This window comes from Uloborus diversus, chromosome 8, assembly GCF_026930045.1.
Source record: "Uloborus diversus isolate 005 chromosome 8, Udiv.v.3.1, whole genome shotgun sequence".
NCBI classification, from domain to species: domain Eukaryota; kingdom Metazoa; phylum Arthropoda; class Arachnida; order Araneae; family Uloboridae; genus Uloborus; species Uloborus diversus.
The window spans coordinates 87,088,465-87,109,099 of record NC_072738.1 but is presented as its reverse complement, the minus strand read 5'-3'; the positions used below and the strand labels follow the sequence as shown (position 1 = coordinate 87,109,099).

The following is a 20,635-nucleotide window of genomic DNA, read 5'->3' as shown; positions in this document are numbered from 1 at the left end:
CTAAAACTTCCATATTTAGTCTATAGACAATCCTTGTAAAGCAAGATTTTCACTTCTCTTTTGTTGCATATTAATTATGGGAAAATCTAGAGTTACGCATGGTTGCTTAACCACTCAACACAAGCCAAAGACTTACATTTTCTCAAGTGCGTAATTTTTCTATCTTTTAATTAAAGATGCAGTGCGAACCAACTTGGCACTTGTCAATCATTTGTGACACAAACCGTAACTAGTCCATTATCTTAAAATCAGTAAAGAAAGAAGAAAGGACATTTGCCATATATATATTTATAAGTTCAGCAAAATTTTGGCAGTATGAATGTTATTTTTGAAATGTTTAATAAAGGAGGAAATTTTGGAACTGATGTAATATACCCCACCCTTGGCGACATTTTCCTGTTGGCGCCAAAAAAGTGTCGCCAAGAGAACGATGTATGACAAGATATGTCGTACATCGTTCCTGGCGATGCTTTTTTGGCACCAACAGGACTGAGCAACAAATACTTTAAGAAGACAATCATTAAAACAACAATAAACATCGCGATACATATAACAAAGATATCAAAAACTAACTATCTAAGAACACAATACTTAAAAGTAAGTGCACTTACTCTTTTTGAATTCTTTTCCATCCACCCCTGCATCAGGCCGTGCACATATGTCCCGCTCTTACGGAAATTATCCTCTTTTTTATTATTATTATTACGGTAAAATTATTAAACTGTGTTAGTTTTGACGAAAAAAAAATCCTTATTTTTGCTTAATTTGATATTTTGCCCAATTAACGTCACGTACTATTTCCAAAAATTTTATAAACATGTCCTCATTTTTATACTCACAATTCTTTTTAAACAAATAATACGCTAAAGAACACTGAAAATCCCCCGCTCTATTATATGCTGGTAGACTACTTTTTACGTGCCTCCATGTGGATTCAATAGTGTTTGTGTGGCAGCCAGTAACAGGATCAACAAAATGCAATTTGTGATTAACTGTTAAATCAGTGATTCCCAACCTGGGGGCGATAAATTTCTGGGGGGCGATAGGGGGCGACCGTATTTGGATACCTGGTAATGGGAAGTTCTTCATTTTTCAAAAACTATATTTACTAAAATAAATCGGTACACAATTCAGAAATATCTTTCAGAATACCTATGTTGTGTAATACCGAACCAAGCATATGGCACGTCAAATAAAAGAAAATAAGGCATGTATGATTTACAGCTCAATCAAATCTGTTCGGACAAAAAAATTCCCAAAAGCAAAAATTATCTTTTTATTTTATTGCCGTTTTCACGAGGAAGAAAACATTTTTTGTAAGGACTGTCTGACTGTTGGCGCCAGCATATATTTAACGCCTGAAAAGTGGATGGATATGTGTAGTAATGGGTTTTTGCATTTACTTACCAGTTTTCTATCAGAATTTTGCAATCAGCGCATAAACCTCCTTACGTAGTTTCCATTTTTTTGATTTAATTTAGTGAATTTCTGTTTAATTGTGCATGTTTCGTAGTGTGGAAGTCCGATATGAATTCAAAAAAGAAGTGCCGGCAATATTCAGCACAGTATTTAAAATTTGGTTTTGTCACGTCACCGCAAAATGTGCAGTTTCCGCATTGTCTTTTGTGCGATAAAACATTTTCTAGCAAATGAAGCGATGAAGCCCTTGCGAATGAAAGAGCATTTGTCAAGAGTACATGGTGACAAAGTAAATAAACCTCTTAGTTATTTTCAAGACTTCAAAACAAATGCGGATAAACGGCCAAAGGTGGGTGAATTACTTAGAAGACAAGCAACAGATCTTGACAAAGGACTTCTTGCTTCTTACGAAGTGTCTCTTTTGATAGCAAAATGTGGTATGCCTCATACGATTGGCGAATCTCTTATTCTACCGGCTGCCAAAAAAATAGTTGAAATTTTGCTTGGTGAGGGCTCCAGTAAAAAGATAAGTCAATCTCTCCCCCTGAGTAACAACACAGTTTCCAGGAGAATAGATGAAATGGCTGCTGACGTTGAGTGCAAATTCATAAATGTTTTGAAACAAAGTAAATTTGCACTACAGATTGACGAATCAACTGTGACAGATAACAGAGCTATTTTATTAGCTTACGTAAGGTTTATTAATGAGCTGAAAGAGATAACTGAGGAAATGTTGTTCGCCAGAACTTTGATTACTGATACAAAGGGATCATCGATTTTTAAAGTGGTGAAGGATTATTTTGAAGAAAAAGAAATTCCACTGACAAATATAAGTGCTTGCGCATCAGATGGTGCCCATGCCATGGCGGGTCGTCATATTGGGTTTCTTGCACACCTTAAAAAAGAAGTGCCAGAAGTGATTACCATCCATTGTGTCATTCATCGTCAACACTTGACTGCAAAAAAATTGAGTGGTGCTTTACATGAAACCTTACAATTAGTCATTACTGCTATTAACAAGATCAAAGCTAATTCTCTCAATGATCGCTTGTTTCGAGAGCTTTGCCATGAAAATGATGAAACATTCTGAACACTTGCTTTTACATACGTCTGTGAGATGGCTTTCCAAAGGAAACTGTTTGCGCCGTTTCTTTGAATTATTCGACTCTGTAGCTGAGTTTCTCGATTTGCATGATCCTGCTTTAAGTGAGAATTTGAAACAGCGCAAATTGGAACTTGCGTATCTCACAGATATTTTTGAAAAAATGAACGAAGTCAACATTAAGCTTCAAGGAAACAAGATGAACCTCATCAAGGCCAAAAGCATAATTTCAGCATTCATTGCCAAATTCGAAATCCACAAAGCAAATATTGGGCGTAAAGAATTTATCCTGTTTCAGACTCTAAAAAAAAGTTTAATCGTGGATGATGAATTTCCTGAAGAAAAAATTTAATTTTTATTGATCACCTTGATCAGTTAAAAAAGAACATGGAATCAAGGTTTGCAGATTTGATCAACTTACAAATTCCTGACTGTATTTTAGACCCATTTAGTTTTGAAGATGTGGATGAACTGGAAAACTCTTTGCAGACAGAGTTTATGGATTTGAAGTTTGATTGTGAATCAAAAATTACTTTCACGCAATACGGTTACGAACTTGCCTGGGTGAAGCTTATGGGTACTTACCCACAACTTTGGAAAAAAGTTGAACAGCTCCTCATTTCATTCCCCTCAACATATTTAGTTGAACGAGGATTTAGCTCTGGTAGTGCAGCTTCTCACGAAGCAAAGAAATATATTGGACATCTGCCTCAAAGGGGAACTCAGTTAAATCTCACTAATATAAAGCCAGACATCAAAGCTCTAACGGAGTTCCATCAAGCACAACGCAGCCATTAAGAATGTAAAAAAAAAAAAAAACAAATCTTAACAGTTAAAATTTTCAATTTTTTCAGGATTTCAATTTAAAAAAAAAGCATGTTACTGAAAAATGTACTATTCTTATTTTTGCTAAGTATGTAAATGACGTTGGTTAAAGCACTTCAAATTACGTTTTTTTTTTTCTTTTTTTAGGGGGAGAAGGGGTTAAGAATAAAAAATCCAGTTTTAAAGCTAATTATTGCTTTATCATGCACTTTTTGAAGCTTTAAACTAAAATTAGGCGTTCAGTAACATTAATCTTCACTAAAATCAGCGCCATCTAATTTGTGTTTTTAAGGGAAGAACGTGTGGGGGGAGGGGGGCGATAGGTGGAATTAAACTTCCTAAAGGGACGATGGGCCAAAAAAGGTTGGGAACCACTGTGTTAAATGATTGTATCCCTCTTCCCCTGATGTATCATAAGTCCTCCAACAATCTGAGTAAACTGTAGTTCCTGGCAATATCCACTGTTTTATGGCTTGAAATAAAGTTTCCCTCCCCCATTCTGCAACAGCAACCAAAAAAATTCTACCCGAACCCCGTTCAACCTCCCAAAAACCCATTGTCCCTCAACTGAGTGACCCCGATTATATTTACGCTTTCCAAATTTTGATTCATCTACTTCAATAATTTTCCCATCCTCCCCTATTTTTTCGGATTTTAATTCTACATAATTTAAAATTTCTTCGTTTATATAATTTCTCCAATCTGCTAAAGTATGAGATGAAAAAAAATATTGCTTTTCAATATCTGCACTCTTTGTTCCTATTATTATTTCATATGTCAACAAAAATATCTCTTCTAATTTTAATTTAGTTAAACTGAACCATGAACCCCACCTAATTGTTGTTTCTTTACCACAAACTGTCCCCCCAATAACCTTTTTGCAAACAAACACAAACCCATTTGAACATCTTTTTGTTGCTTCAATTTTCATTACGGAATTACATCTAGAACATAACATTTCATTTTGAATTAACCTAATTTCCCTCAAAAATTCTAAAAAAACATCCTTATTTTCAATTAATTTGTAAATAAAAAATCTGTTTAGCACTCCGGTACGTCCAAAGGTTGGACAACCTGACGAAAAATTAAAAGATGACTCATTCATAAATTTCAATTGATATTTTTCAATAACACTGCAAACAGAACTCATTTTAAATTATAAAGCACAATTTAATTAACAGAAAATAGTAACAATAAGAAGAATACTCTAAAATAAAGTTTAAATTGAAACTTTATTTTAGAGTATTCAACTTCAAATTAAAATCCCCCTAAGAGCGGAACATATGTGCACCTACCTCCACGGACACACGTGCGAAAAGAATTAGTTCACATCTGTACTTCCCAGGTGTATTCTGCAGGGTTACTAGGGCTACCGGTAAATGTTTTATCGCCAACGTTGGCGATTTTCGAAATGAGCTAAAAATTCAATCCTCACCAGGGGGGGGGGGGTATATCACATCTGTACCGAAATTTTACTACAGTCATATTTTAGGCAATAAAAAATGTTTTTTACATTGTGAAGAAAGGGATACTTCTTTACATTTTGACTACATAATGAATTCACTATATTAGGTCAGAAAAGAGGCAACATTGTAAGAAACCATTTCTGATGTACAGCATCTGCAACATTTATTTTATTACTCGATTGATTTCAATGAAGATTGTAGTACACATGCAGTGAGATAGTTACTGATCAAATTACTGATTCTGTATTTTCATTGTTTAAGATCTTCATTTACATAAGAGATCGTATTTAATTTACTAGTTTATAACTATATTGGAATGCTTGCTTGTCCAAATTTTGAGGGAACCCAAAAGCATAGGAAATTTGTAGGCATTTTGGAAAATGATTTTTTTTTTCCAAGTTTGTATATTTGTAAAATTTATAAAACATTGTTTTTTTGTTCTCTTTTTGGCCTCAAAACTTTTATTTCATTAAATTTATTAAAGCCTGTTTTGCATACACTTGATTTCAGGAGTTTAAAACAGTAGTATAATTGCACTTTACCTTTATGTTATTTTGTATGAAGGATAAATCTTACTCAACAAAGTCACAAATTAATGATTATTCTCAAAACTGAATAATTAGTAAGAAAAAATAGCTAGTCAAAAGTGTAAGCATACAACAGAAATATAAATACATTTTTTAACACATTTTTCAATAAATTTAGTTTACCAAAGTAATACTTTAACAACAGATTTAAATGTCTTCTGAAAAAGATACAAGCAAAAAAAGTAGGTAAAGCAGGAAGAAAACGAGTCCTGTAACTAATAATAAAATCTTTTTCATACCATTATTCTTCGTAGCCGATCTTTTTCTGAAGCCAACTTCTCCTGCATTTTATTCTTAACTCTTTCAACTTCTTTGCTTTGTTCAGACAGCGTTTTTGCTTTGTGATTTAGCTAAACAGAAAAAGGAGAAATAAATATTTACTTTTGAATATTTTAAAGAATGAAGTAGAGGGAGGTAAGCTGCATATTTAATTCGCGTCACTTGTGTGATATAGTAATCACATATATTTTCAAAGATTCGCGTTTATATTTCATGTGTTCGCATTTTCTGATTTAATGGCGTCTTTTCCGAGTTTTTTGGCCGCCATGTTTTCCCTTCTTCCTCCGGCGATGCTTTGTCTTCCGCCTCTTTCGCTCATTGGCCGTAGGCGTGGTCTAGTAGGTGATGTCATTTTCCCGCATACCCATTCGCTGCACTAAGTGACGCTGCGTATGGATATCTGTTTTTCACACGACCGCGTGGGTTTTTAGCGGGGATCTCTCGAAAAATTTTCGTGATGAGTCGTGTGCTAGCCGTGATACGTGACGGAGCGTTGGGAAGTGAGGAGCGTGGACGCTTGACCTGTGAAGGGTCGTTCGAGATGGCGATGACGGCGATTCAAAATCTTGATGCATCGGCATAAAAAAGGATATAAATTGTAAAATAATTGCACAGGAGCCATAGAGCCCTGTTTCTCTAAAAAAATGATAGTTTAGTTATGAATGTGATCCTGTATTTAATCAAGATTTTCTAAAAAAGATTGAAAAAATGTTCGCGTCCACGTGGAAGTAGCTCCGATCATGCATGGATGAAAATCCTTTCTTTTTTTACACGATGATCATTGCATATGATCAAAAAGGCAGGTGATGCACCTGTAGCTGGTGAGACCAGGATAGTGAAAGCGGTACGCACGGTCGACATGAATTTAGTACTGATTCCCGCTGCGCCATTTTCTTCCTAAGTAATGGAGATTTCTCAGTCATCGCCGTGGTATAGCGGCCAGCTCCATGTGGTTTTACATCATCTTCCTCGCTGATGTCTCTACGATGAGTTCTTTCGCTGCAACAACAAGCCGCGCCTTTTTTTAGCCTCCCCATGTACGATGCACATCCCTCTGCTGTGACAACCTGATTCCCTGCAATAGACTGGACTTTGAACTTGACTTACCTTAATTTTTTCACATTTTAATCTTTTATATTCCCTTCCATGTTTTGATTACTCTGTGGGAGCTCCCTAGGATCTTGGTATTCATCGAGTAAGTGATGATCATCGGAATAAATTTTCACATGTGATGCGAAATGAGTTGTGCTTATTGTGTCTCCACTACATTGGGGTAAGTCAAACTTTTTCTCTGTGTTCCACGTAGACACCAAACATTGAGACGTCCTGGAGTTTTGCAGAAACACTTAAAATACGATTGGCCTAAATTTTTTTCCTCATTTTGTTTTTTTTTATTTAAGTTGGTGGTTCATGTTTTCTAACAAATTCGAAAGAATAAACCACTTTTCCATGACAACTTGAACAAAATACAGAATTAATATTTCTTTACAAAATGTATTTTGCAAATGCAAAAGGGTCCTTTAAATCATCCTTAAAAATTTGAGTCACAATTAAAAATATTACAGTTACTTACATTAAAAACATTTGACACAAAAATCCTCCTTAAAGGGCAGGATGCTTGTATTCAAAAAATTTGATATGGACATCAAACTGCTTCTTTTTATGTCTAGTAAATAATCTATGACCTTTAAAAACTCAGATAAATGGGTATCTGCATATGTATGCACGTTTGAAGTAATACTGTTAAAAGGAGTAACTTTTTCAACCCTTTCCTATACTTACAAAAGTAGAGTAAAAATAGGGAATGGCACTTTCAAATGAAAACAAAGCGGATCATACTGTTGATGTCCAAGATCTGAATTTGCAGTAATAAAAATGGTAAAGTGTAAGAGGAATACCAGTAAATTAAGAAAAATAAGCTTTTTCAAGCAACCATACCCGTTAAAGAATCTTTCTATCCACTCTGCGGCTTCAACTATCTATTAACAAATTACACTGGGCTCCACACAAAAATACTGGGAAAAAGAGGCAGGGACAAATCCCTCGATCTTTTTAAAAGCATTTTCAAATGAAAATAGCCAAATTTAGAACAAACAAATCAGACTCAAAGTGGAGCCTTTTGGGTAAAAGTGAAAAAGTCACAAACATCCATAAAACAACAATATATGTTGTACTGCCTACTCAACCTGATTTAGAGGCAAAATAAAGGAAAAATTACAATTCTGAGACTTTTAAATTACAAAAACAACAAATCCTCATAAGCTGCTCACTTTTGCAGAACTAATCGTGTGAATATTCCGGGCAGGGGTAAACAATAAAATTTGACATTGTATAAAAAAAGTATTTAAGTTACAAACTATTTTTTCACTAGTTCATTTGCTAACTTGTACTTTACTTATGATTCCAAAATTTAATAAGTGTTTAATAATGCATAGCAAACATTAACTGCATAGGACAAGTTTTTTTTTTTTTTTTTTGGAATCCTTGTAGGTGAAACTTTTTTTAACAAAAACAAAATTTTATGGGAAATGTTCCTGCCTGTGAATATTAGTGTTTGTAAAGTTTAATTGCTTACATTAATTTTTGCTCATTTCAAAAAAAAAAAAAAAAAGATTAAAAATGTTTTCTACATAATTCACACCCTACTATAAAGAAAATTTCTAATTAGTGCATATTTTTTGGGAGAAAAAAAACTCACTTCAGCTATGGCATTTTCTTTTTCTGTTTCTAAATCAGATAACTTTTTCTCCAGTCGTTCCACTGATTGATCAGATGCGGATAATTTCCTTTCTAAACTTCTCACTTGCTGCTCTCTAGCATTTAAATCCATTTGTAAAATAGCTTTCTCCTTAGAAATGAAAAACAAATTAATAATTCGCGATAATTCGAATTTAAAACACAAACCAAAACTTGATTATTCAAGATATATAGGATACGTTTAATGGTGAATAAATTCAAAATAAGTTTTCATTTAAATATTAATAAAACTGTAGTGAAAGGAAAAAATACACTTTCAATATTGTTTATGTAAGATGTTTAAAACTGTTTAATAACAATTATTCAAACTAATGAAGATTTTGAATCACTGCATGTATAATAGTCTGCCTGTTTCACAAATAATTTCCCTCATCTAGCAGGGGCAAACATACCCTGGCTGGATTGTAATGAAGAGATTAGCATCTGCGTGGTCTTCACTAGACTTAGATAAAATGAAAAGCTTTCTGCAAACACAAATCCTAACTGGAAAATTTTCACACTTTGTCGGAGAGCTTTGGGCTTTCTCAAGGTGTTCCTCAGGGATCTGTTCTGAGCCCAACCCTATTCTCATTATTTATAGCTGGACTTGAGAAGGAGGTTTCGAAAAGATGCGAAGTGGGGTTGTTCGCAGACGATTTAGTGCTATGGGACTCTGGCCCTGACATCAATAAATTGGAACATTGCATCAACTCTACACTCAATGAAGTGTGTGGTTTCGCAGAGGGTCACAAATTGTGTTTTAACCCTTCCAAATCTACAGTTAGTTTCTTTACAACAAATAGGAGACTTTTTAACTATCAGCCAAAAATCTATATGAATGCTCATCCGCTTGCAGTGGAAAAGCACCCTAAATACTTGGGCTTTGTTCTGGACAGCGAAGTTACTTGCAATAGACATATCGATGACTTAATACAAAAAAGCAAAAAACGCTTAATGATCTTAAAATATATTTCAGGGCGCGACTGGGGTGCCGACTCTAAAACTCTCAGAACTACTTACATGGCCCTAATAAGGCCTATTCTAGAATACGGCTATCCAGTCTACACGAGACCCACGTGATAACAGGCCAGACAACTCCCCTCCCCCCCGCTTCGTTACGCCACCAGTAGTCGATCTTTGAACTTGGCGCGAAACTTAAAAACAGTGCAGTTTACCAGTAGTGTTGCTTGCTCTGGTTGATATAGATGAAATAGGAAATATAACTTCGGATGCACATTTTTGAATACAATTCTGTTGGATTTATCTCTTCCATCCCACGTACCGGAATGTAGAGGCAATTAAAAAATATATGTATAATATGTCTTAAGTGTCTGCTGAGTGAAAAGTGAGTCAGCGAGTTCCGCTGCCGAACAACCTGCATGTAAAGCAAAAAGCTGGACGCCTCATGGATTAAATTTTAAAGTTCGGAGGTAAGTACTCTTTTCTCAGATAAACAAATTTACATTTTATGCAGTTAAGATTTCTTAAGTTTTCCTCCATTACAGAAACAATTGTCAGTTTCCTTTCCGATATCTTTGTCTGTAATTTGTAATTTCAGCATATTGCTTTAATATTTGAAACGGTTAACTTGCAACTTTTTATTTCTTTATTTTTTCAACTTTGAACACGCATTTATTCGAAATGGATTTTCCAAACTAACAATATACATATGTCAAAATTTTCTGCGAATATACTTGTTGCTATCAGAAGCGTAACTTGGTGTTGATATTCAGTAAAAATGTAAACAAGTTTATTGAAACAGGCTTTTAACTGAACTAATCTTATATTTTCGGTTTCGATTAAATTGTTTTATACGCTAGCATGTGTTATTTTGATCAAAAAACATTCCTTGATGGGTTTCCGTAGTTCTGAGATAAAAGATTAGATTTGAACGCCGGAGGTCGTGGGTTCGATACTTAAACATTTCCCCCCAACTACGCCCCTGCAATGTTATTCAAACAAGCTGGTTCTGTGCGTAAATTAAAAAATATATATATGGTTTTTTTTTTCACTGTTGTCTTTAGGTTTTATGATATTTATGCACACATTGTGGTTAAGTTAACGGTATTCATAATTTCTGGGCTTGCGAAAGATTAATTTTGAGCAGTGGATACACAACGTGTTTTTGCCAAATGCTCTATGCTTGTTTGTTTATGCTTAAAAAGGGCAAAATGTCTTGAACTACATATTTTTTGAACTCCTTGGGTTTTCTGTTAATAAGCTTTCAGGAACTCTGAAACTGTAACATAAATTGAATTAAAGGGCTGTCTATAAAGTATGTTACAAACTTTTGAACAAATCCCCCCCCCCTCCTCCTTGTTACATGTAACGCTGTTCAACATGAGCATATTGTTATAAACAACGCGTGATGTCACACTTCTTGTTATCCCCTCCCTTCCCCCTGTCACAAAACTGTCACATTGATTTCCTAAAAGAGCATACTTAGCAAAATGTTGATCTAAATTTAACATATATGAGGTTTTAAGTATTAAAGAAAGTTGCTAAAATGGTCATTCTATGAAAAGTTTTTTGAAAAATATTACTTTGTCATCAATTAATGCTTTTTAAAATAATTTTTCAAAAGCCTAAAATGATGAACAATTAAAACCCCCCCCCCACACACACAAGAATCATTAGCAGCAGAAAAAGCTAAAAATGGGAAAGTAGCCGAATTCCAAAAAAAAAAAAGGCTGTTTAGATATTGAATACATTTTTTGATATACAACATACAGTATTCATGATGTATTATTCATTCTTTAATTAACGTTTTTCAAGTTGAATTCCTGTGTAATTTTTCGAGACACCGAAGGGGGGGGGGGGGGTCGGAATCATAGTCTCATAGTAATGATAGCTTTTCAACGGCTATAGTTATAAATAACTGTGCCCTTGAAATTTTAAGGGAGATGGAGATGTTTTGGTTTTTTTTTTTTTTTTTTTTTTTGAAGGTTTCATAATTGAAGGGGGTAGGGCACCGTCTACTTTGGGGATGGCACCCAAGCATTCACGTCTTTTTAAAAGCATAAATTTGCTCAGCTAAGTTAACATTAATAATCTGGTATTATGTACTTTAATTTGATGTTATGTCTTTGAAACATATTGCAGTCCTGTTTCCCGTTTACTTAAGTAAAAATGTTTATTTATTTTTTAAATTTCATTTAATTCTTATTCAAAATACAATAGTAATATTATTTTTTGTTTTGATGTAATTGTAAAATGAAAGTTGATTTATTTATTTGAATACTTTTTAAGACTTAATGTTTCAATACAATATACGAGTACTTAAAATGCGATTAGTTAAAAAACAATTTCTAATGAAAAATAAAACTGTGTTTATTTATCACTTTGTTTTAACATGATTGTAAAATAAAATCGTGTTTAGTTATTTGAATACTTTGTAAGACTATGAATTAAGCTCAGTGTATTTTTTAATGTATGATTATCGGTTCCTTTTTATGTTTTCAAATGAAAAAGTAGAACTTGTAATGCTACTTGAATAACAGAAGACAATAATAAATAAACCAAATAGTTTTATTTAACCAAAATATTAATCGAAGTGCTCCCTTCCCAATATCATTGTGGATCGACAAACGATGACGTCATTTGCTAGTTGGATGGCCTTCCTATCTCGAAGGCCTCGGTCTACAGCTGTGCCTCAAACACCAACTTACAAAAGCTTGAAAGGGTACAGCTTAGTGCGGCTCGTATTATTACAGGACTTCGTAATAGTTGCCCAAATGAGATAGTACTATATGAGGCCGATCTGCAACCTCTCAGCCTTAGGAGAAAAACTAATTTGGTGAAATATTCTCAAAGCTCACCAGTTATGGGACCCAGAATCGAACGTCTGAGTTCTTGTTGGGGTGGACCAACAATAAAAGATTAAAGAAAAATAGCCTTTAAGCTTGGCTGACTCAGACAACTTGATCCCAAAAAATGTAATTCAGCACAGTTTGAAACAGAGCATTAATCCCTCAATTGGTTTAAACAGAGTCTACTTCCACACGGATCTTCCTTTCCAGGTGAACAAGAAATCAGATGCACCGGCTTATTTGAAACAATTGGCTTTGGAAGTGATAAACAACATCCCTGAGGACTCTATTATAATGTATACGGATGGTAGTAAGGATGAACGTAACTGCTCTGGTAGTGGTGTTTATAGTTTATTCCAAGGGTGTGCAACAAAATTAAGTAGAAGAAATCCAGACTGTTGCTCAGTGTTTAGAAGCGAGCTTATTGCTATCGATGAGGGGCTCGGTTCAATTTTGTCTTATCCCGGCTCTTCAGCCGGGATTCTGTCAGATAGCCGAAGTTCCATCCAATACCTATCTAATTGGCATAAAGTGGGTGATGGTACTGGTGTTTCTATTATTAACAAACTGGAGCATATTTCTTCTTTTCGAGAGGTGCATTTTCAGTGGATTCCATCTCACGTTGATGTTCACGGTAACAAGATGGCCGATATCTTGGCTAAAAAAGGGACTGGTGAGCCATTATGTACACCTGATTCTTTGACTTACTTGGAGCTATTTTCTAAGGCTAAAAGAGATGCAAAGTCCTCCTGGACTGTCCCTCCTACCCATAATTGGTACCAGGCGAAGTGCCCGGGAGGTGCATTATCTCACAAGTGTGGTAGGCGAGATCAGACGACCATCACTAGGCTCATTAGTGGACATCTAAAATCATTGACTTATTGCAATGGAAAAAAGACTTTTCCAACCTGTGTGAAGTGTGCCGACCATCAGGCCACCCCCGAACATATACTGAATTGTCTGGGACTTTCAAGGTTGGATCTTTTGGCGGATCCAATGTTGGTGTTGGATTTTTTGAGAGTGACGAATTTCATAGACCTGGTTTAGCGCTGCTAAACACCGGAGATTTGCAACAACAACAACAAAATTTTCTGCAAAAAATTATTTTGCCTAACTCACCCTTAATTTATATTGAAATATGAAAAAGGCAAAAAAAACTTTAAAATCACTTTTTTTTTGCAATAACATAGTTCATGTTACTTTTCACCAACTGAAGAAAACTGCCTTAACCATTATTTTTTGCCCAATATCAATCACATAATCATTATTATTATTTTCATTTTATAGTGGAAAAGTTCATGTAGATCTGATAAAACATGAGCTACCTGCTTTTTACTTGAAAATTTTATGAAGATATTTGATTTTGCAAACAAATCAACAAAAACTATTTGTTTAAAATTAAGAATTTCTGCAAAAAAAAAAAAAAAACTGTATTTTCCTGCTATTATCTGTTAAAAAAGTTTAAAATTAATGAAGTGTGGTTTATAAGCTGCTGCAGATTATCTGTGCTTTTTTTTCGTTCTTTCTCAACGCTGACACAATGAAACTCAATTTACAGCAGGATTCAGCAATCGAGACTGTTCCATAGTCTGTAAAGTTGTTATTTTACTTGCTTCAATTTTTCTCTTAGGTGATTCAGGCTGTGTAAAATAAAAAATCATACATAGTAGTAGCAGTCTCCATTTGCAACAGTTTACTCCCTTGTTTTTAAGTAATTAGTGTACTATGATCACGATTTCAAGAAGAAATCATTATTGTTTAGGTTAATTTTGCAAACGATTCGAATGAAACAGAAATACAGTGTGGGATTTTTTAAAAAAATTTCTTCTTTTAAATTATTTTAAAAAATTCTGCAGAGTCAAACATTTTCTTCGAACACCATTTCCGCATTCGTCTGTATTATGCAAGACTAGTCTTCACAATGCTGTCAAATTAGGTTTGTCCCAACTAGATTTTACAAAAGTTTTTCCAACTTTTTGAAATTTTGTCATTGATTTCTTCGACCCATCACAAATATTTTAACCCAGCTTATCTGTCATAATATTTCTATTAATATAAATATAAACTAGCAATAATTTATAAATATATGATAGTACAAAAAAGTTATTTAAAAATATATATATTTTTCATTAAAACAGTTACCAATAATTACATAAATACTTTAAGAGTTAGTAGTGTTATGAAAAGAACTATCAAAGTAACTCATTTCAGTTACAGCTCAATTATAACTATATCAATATATTTTAAAACTAATGCAATGTTTATTTTTGATTTACGTTTTTAATATGAGGCATTCTGTAACTTCAATAAGCAAAAAATATAGTAACTTGATAATTTTACAAAAACTTAACAGTATTTTTCTAGAGCAGAGCTTCTCAACCTCATGGCCTCTGCATCTCTCTTTGAACACATATGTGAGTTTTAAATTTTTTTAACTGGGTTGAGTTGGTCACATTTCCAATTTCTGAGAAACTTTTGGATTTGAAATGTTTTGCATTGCAAAACAATTTGAATCTGAAGTGACTTTAGGTGTAATCACTATTTAATTCATGTTGTCATAAGGGTAAAAGCAATAAAAAACATGCCAAGTCAAAACAGATATTTTGAATCATTAATCATATCAGATTTAATTCAAGCAAACTGTCAATAAAATTAAACTAAAAAATTTATTTTGGAAACATTTGAAAATACAATTTATCATTTAACACAAAAAAACTGTTCGTAAGTAAGTATAAAATTGTATGTTCTCAGGTATACAATGAATGAAAATATAAGAGTAGAAATAAAAATGTTGTAAACATGAAAATGCATATAAATTTTTTCAGGGTATCTGCTGCATTTCGTGTTTTTAAATCCATGACTTCCCATGACTTCTGTTCATAACTTTTCATCACTCACAGATGCAATTTTTACAGAAAAAAACATTAATTTTTCACCGGAATATCTAAATTAGTATTTTGTGAGAATTAAATTGCAACCATCTGATCTATGTTTCTAAAAATTCAAATTAAAGTAAAATGTAATTAGCTCTCAGCTACTTTTATAACTAAAAAACAATTTATGCCACAACGACTAGTGATACACATAAAATAATTACAGAGTTTCAACTTAATCATTTTGCAGCAAAAGGACACACATTAATAAATCTAAAAATTTTTTAAAATATTTTTTGAACTACAATAAGTCAAACAAAACTTTTATATTGATAAGAATTTCCATGCAAATGAATTTATAATTTTTTCTCTGAATTTTTTTGAAATAAAAGAAGCTTCAAACATGCAGTAATAACGATGTAAAACTACTGGCGAACAGCAAAACATTTAAGCTTCATTTTTATTTCTTTTTAATTTTCTTTAAATAAATATTTTATATTATAAACAAATAATGAATTCAAAACTTATTATTTTTTTAAAGCTAGTAGTTTGTGAAAAATCTCAATAGGAATTATTTCGTAATGATTAAAATTAAGCTTCCAATAAATAAATAAGAAAAAATAAAATACACTAGAAACCCCTCCTAATGGACACCCCTCTTATGCAAACAATTTTTAATTCCCTGATTCCAATGCCTGATTCCAATAACATTATTGAACCCGTCCTGTGGACACCGTTCAATTGTAGACAAAAAAATTTCTCCCGCTAGTGTCCACATCAGAGGGGTTTTACTGTATTACCGGGATGAGAGTGGTCGGAGAGTAAAAAGGAGGAAATTAAAAAAAAAATCATAAAATCATGCGGAAAAGGGATGATGTCCAAAACAACATCAAAATTACCACTGGAAGACATGATATTCAAAAATAAAAAAATGACACCAGTATCAAAGGTAACAATTATTTCCCCATATTGATTATGTTTGAAATAATTAGGCAGCAATTAATACACAGCACACATTGTTCTTAAAGCATAGTATTCATTTCTGAAATTTCAGTTGTATAAGAGATCAGGAAAATGAGAATTGCTGTAGTTAGAAATTAAGTTGTACAGTAAAGTCTCAAATATTCGAGTCTCAAAAATCTGAGGTTCCGCTTAATCCGAGGTGCTTTGTTATTATTTTTAAGGTACACTTTTTTTTATAGACAAATATGTTTTTATCTGAAAATTTAAATATTTTGCAATGTAGAACTTTCCTAACAATATACAATATGGTAATAAAAAGAAATTGAAAGGTTTATGTCAATAACATTTGCCAAGCGACATGAAATATTCTTTGACTTAGCGATGGATTAAGTAAGCCTTGGAGAAAGTAGGAAATTGGTTGATACAAAAAATAACTTGGTTAGGTACATATGTACGCTCACGCATAAAAACAAATGTCATGACAAAACTCGTCAATACTTATTTGAGGACGAAAACAGGGTAGTTTTTGGTTGCCTGCAACTTTGCACAAAAGAACGTGTAGACATCAAAATTCGTTTAGGGTTAATAAAAACATACATTTATGTTGGTATTTGTGAGATACATTTTTGGAGGAGACAACAATATTTCCTTTTCATAGCGTAAGGAATTAAAGAGTGCAAGTCCTTAGGTAGTCCAAAGAAATTTTCAGATAATACGAGTTTTCAGTAATCCGAGCTGGGGCGAACCCCAATTACCTCGGATTTTGAGACTCTACTGTATATTAAAGTTGTTATAAATTGGAGTAGGGGACAATTGAAAGCAAAGAACTTGAATCTCTTTTTGGCAATATATTTAACTGTGGTTTTGTTATTAGGCTTTTCATTTGTTACTAACATCCTATTTGTACAAATTTGCTGCATTGCACCATTTTTTGCAAGTTTTTTTATTTCTACATAAATTTTCACTCAATGTCTTTTTTTTTTTTTGAGCAAATTATCTTTTTAATGAAACTTATTAGAATTAATAGTGTTGAAAATGAGAATGTAAGTTTTAAAATTAAGTTTGTTTGTAAAGTAAAAAATTACAACAGGGTGAAAAATCAGAATTTTTCCTTATGTGGTAGAACATATTTTTCAGAGCAAGAATTAAAAAAAAAAAACAAATCCTTTTTCTTTGCATTGAAACTCAAAATTTGATTTTAAAAACTCCATAATAATATTTCAGGATTAAAAGAACAACTTGCATTTGCCTCATTTAATCATAAAGATCATGAAATCCAAAAAATTTTAACTGGATGTAAAGCCTGAACCATTTGAGATTCATCATAAATATTCTATACACTTTCTTAAATACATTTAAAAAAGTAACCATGCCAAGTTTCATTAAAATCCGACACAATGGGAGCCAAACCACATTTTTTTGATTGACCTTTGCATTTTTTCTAAAATAAATTTAAGAAAGAAAAATATTATTTCAATTTAAAAAAAAAATAAGCAGATATAAGGAAGCATATGGTAAAAAACTTTCCAAAATCAAAAGGGATTGAAATATTTTCAGGATGCAAAAAGATTGCAATCTCAAACAAGGCGTGATGTTTTCGGCAGAGCACATATTTGACGTTGTTGGCATGCTACTCAAACATAAGTTTTCAGCTGATATTGTGGAGAATAAAGATTTGACGGGGGGGGGGGGGGATAGAAAGAATAAGAAAACAGGGATCGAAAATTAAGAAAAATCGGAATATCTTCAGACTTTTAAGAAAAATGTGGACTGAAAATGGCAAAAAAGGAGGGTGGTTTTAAAAGTCAACAGAGAAAGAAGTCAACAGAGAAAGGCGGAAAAATCTCATCCCTGTATTAAATAAAAGTGTTTGATAATTAACTTAAAAAACATTACCAGGTATATTGTCACCAAAGTTTTAGAATAGGCTACAAATATTGAAAAAGTTCCTAAATTTGTGATTTTTACAACATTTTCAGACTTTTTCAAATTTACCATGAAAATTCCACAATTTCTGTATTTTATCGACCTTTTAAAAATCCATGATTAATTCTTTAGAAGAATTTTATTCTCTAAAATCTTTATTAAAACGCTGCTGAAAAACAATGATATGAGGCTCCTGAATCAACCTGGGTGCAACTGGCTTAAAATTTTCGAGTCAAATGAGAGTGGCAAAATGAGTAGTCTACAAGTCCTAAATTACACAACTAGGCATATAAGAAGGTTTAACAATAATGCTAAACACATAATTTTAAGTGTCCAAATGGTAGAATCACATAGTAAAGAAAAACAAGAGAGTGGTATAGAAGCGGAAGTAATCGGATTTCGAAATGCATGAAAAATTGGGACTGCCTCGTAAAAGCATAAGAAATGACTAAGATTCGTAAATTTGGCACCTAACCTGTAGAATTCGATAAGTATGTATGTTCTTGAATTCAAAATCCATGACCAGGTGCAATTTTCCATAATTTTTTCAACATTTTTTTGATGAAAATCATAATTTTCTACTACCATTATCAATCATAGTCAAAATCCATGACTTTCTTGGTGTGCAGACAGCCTGCTTTCTCAAATTTTCAGCAAGATTATGATTAAATTTTAATCACTGGTGTTTTTTCAAATTTTACGTTTTGAAATATGAAAAAGATTATAAATTCTATTTTTATTTCATTAGAGGACATATTAACTCATTTCATTTAGACATATTACCTCACTCAAAAAAAAAAAAAAAAAGCACACAAAATGTTAAAGGGGTCACAATGACACCTTCCAGCTCTCTATGTATATAGCCATTTCAGTTTTTCTAGTGTTAAATCAAAAATTATTTTATTGAAAGTGTTTTACAACATACCAGCATGAGGCTGACATAACTGAGAAAGACTTGAAACCTTTAAAAACAAATTTAGAACTTCCATACAACAGATAAAAAAAAAGAAAGAAAAGAAATGTAGATACCTGTTTGAGCTGAACATTTTCTTTATCAATAGCAATCAAAATTTTTTCTAAAGTCATCTTCTGTTTTGGGAAATGAAAAACAGTGCTTAGCTTTCAGTAATAAAAAACATAGCAAGATGTGTTTATAATCTATGATAAGAGACAAAAAGGGAGATAACTTACGTCTCCTATGCAAGTCCTGAACAAACATGTTTCTTCGAGTAGCTCTTGCAAGGAGAAACTCTATTAAATTTATGTAAACTGATTCATCTTCAAAAGATTGTATCTAAATGTCAAAATAATAAAATCATTAATTTACTGAAATTATTTTTGCAGTTAAATCAGCAGACAAGAGAAAGTCTTGTTTTGAATGAACATTCTTTATGATTTTCTATCTCGCATCTAACTCATTCATGTGTAAAGTTGTCGTATTGACCTTTTATTTGACAAGATAACTCTTAAAGCACTGGAGATACAGTAGACCTTCATTTTATGCAGATTTGATTATATGGGTTTAAGATTTGACACATTTTATTTTACGTGGATAAGTTTCTTTTTTTACCCGGATGCGGCATTGCCCATCTGAAAAAAAAAATCACTCTTTCAAAATCTAAACTGTCGAGATTGAAGTTAACACGCAATAAACTGCTTTTTACTATGCTAATAAGCAAATTTGGGCCACTGGAGACATTTTTTGCGACTGGTTTCAGAGCTGGAAGTCAAGTTATTAAAGTTGCACAATTCCAAGCTCTTCTTCACTGGAAGAAGAGCTTTTAGAAGAGACAAAAGAGAACGAAACCGATGAGAATACCAACATTGATGACACACAGCCAAAAGCTTTCACATTGAAAATTTAGAGTCATTCTTTGACGATAGCAAATGATCTTTCTGATTTGTATGAGAAGGAAGATCCTGTTGTGGAAGTAACACAAGTGATCATTGAAGCGTTAATGCACCTCAAAGAGCTACAAAGAACAATAATTAACTGCTGCCAAAAGAATATCATAACCAGCTCCTTCTTATCAACACTAAGTTAATTCATGTTTTCTTTATACACATTGTGCATAGGTATCAGGTAAAAGTACACATTAAACAAAAAACCTCTTTAGAGACACAGGGAAGGTGCAATCCTTTGTCCAACTTCTTGTGTCCCCAGAGGGCTTGAAACTCAGTTATAAACCATTTTGCAACTTGGTAAATCACTGCATTTTGTCACTTCACATCAGGGTTATTTTTTATTCTTAACTCTCTATTATTCTTGGCTCATTTTAAAAATTAAAATTTTTGTTATCGTATTAAGACTTTTTTCAACTTTCATTACATGTTTCCACTTGTTTTTAACTATCGATTTTATTATGAATATAACAGGGCTCATAGCAAGTGAGAAGAAATATATAGGAGTTTAACAACAAAAATATAGGAGTTAGATAGCAAAATATATAGGAGTTTGGTAGCAAAATACATAGGAATTTAAAAGGAAAAATATAGGAGTTTGATAGAAAAACAATAGGAATTTCAAAAACGTATAGCATCTAGTATGTTTGGAGCCTTAAAAAAAAATAAAAAACAGAGAGCCAGTATCAATACAATTCCAGAATTCATGAAGTCATAGCAATGAAAACAGTCACAGAAGTGAGAGCAA

At 32.8% G+C, this 20,635-nt stretch overlaps 1 protein-coding gene across 1 annotated transcript in view; it reads right to left on the bottom strand.

Moving 5' to 3' along the window:
* Positions 1-20,635, bottom strand: part of LOC129228465 (kinesin-like protein KIF23) — a 146,522-nt gene that overhangs the window by 45,009 nt on the left and 80,878 nt on the right. Inside the window, exons 13-16 of the mRNA XM_054863146.1 lie at positions 19,177-19,279; positions 19,015-19,061; positions 8,377-8,526; positions 5,639-5,749 (exon numbers count right to left, since the gene is read on the bottom strand). Coding sequence (XP_054719121.1) covers positions 5,639-5,749; positions 8,377-8,526; positions 19,015-19,061; positions 19,177-19,279 — 411 coding nt within the window. The remainder of the gene's footprint in view (positions 1-5,638; positions 5,750-8,376; positions 8,527-19,014; positions 19,062-19,176; positions 19,280-20,635) is intronic.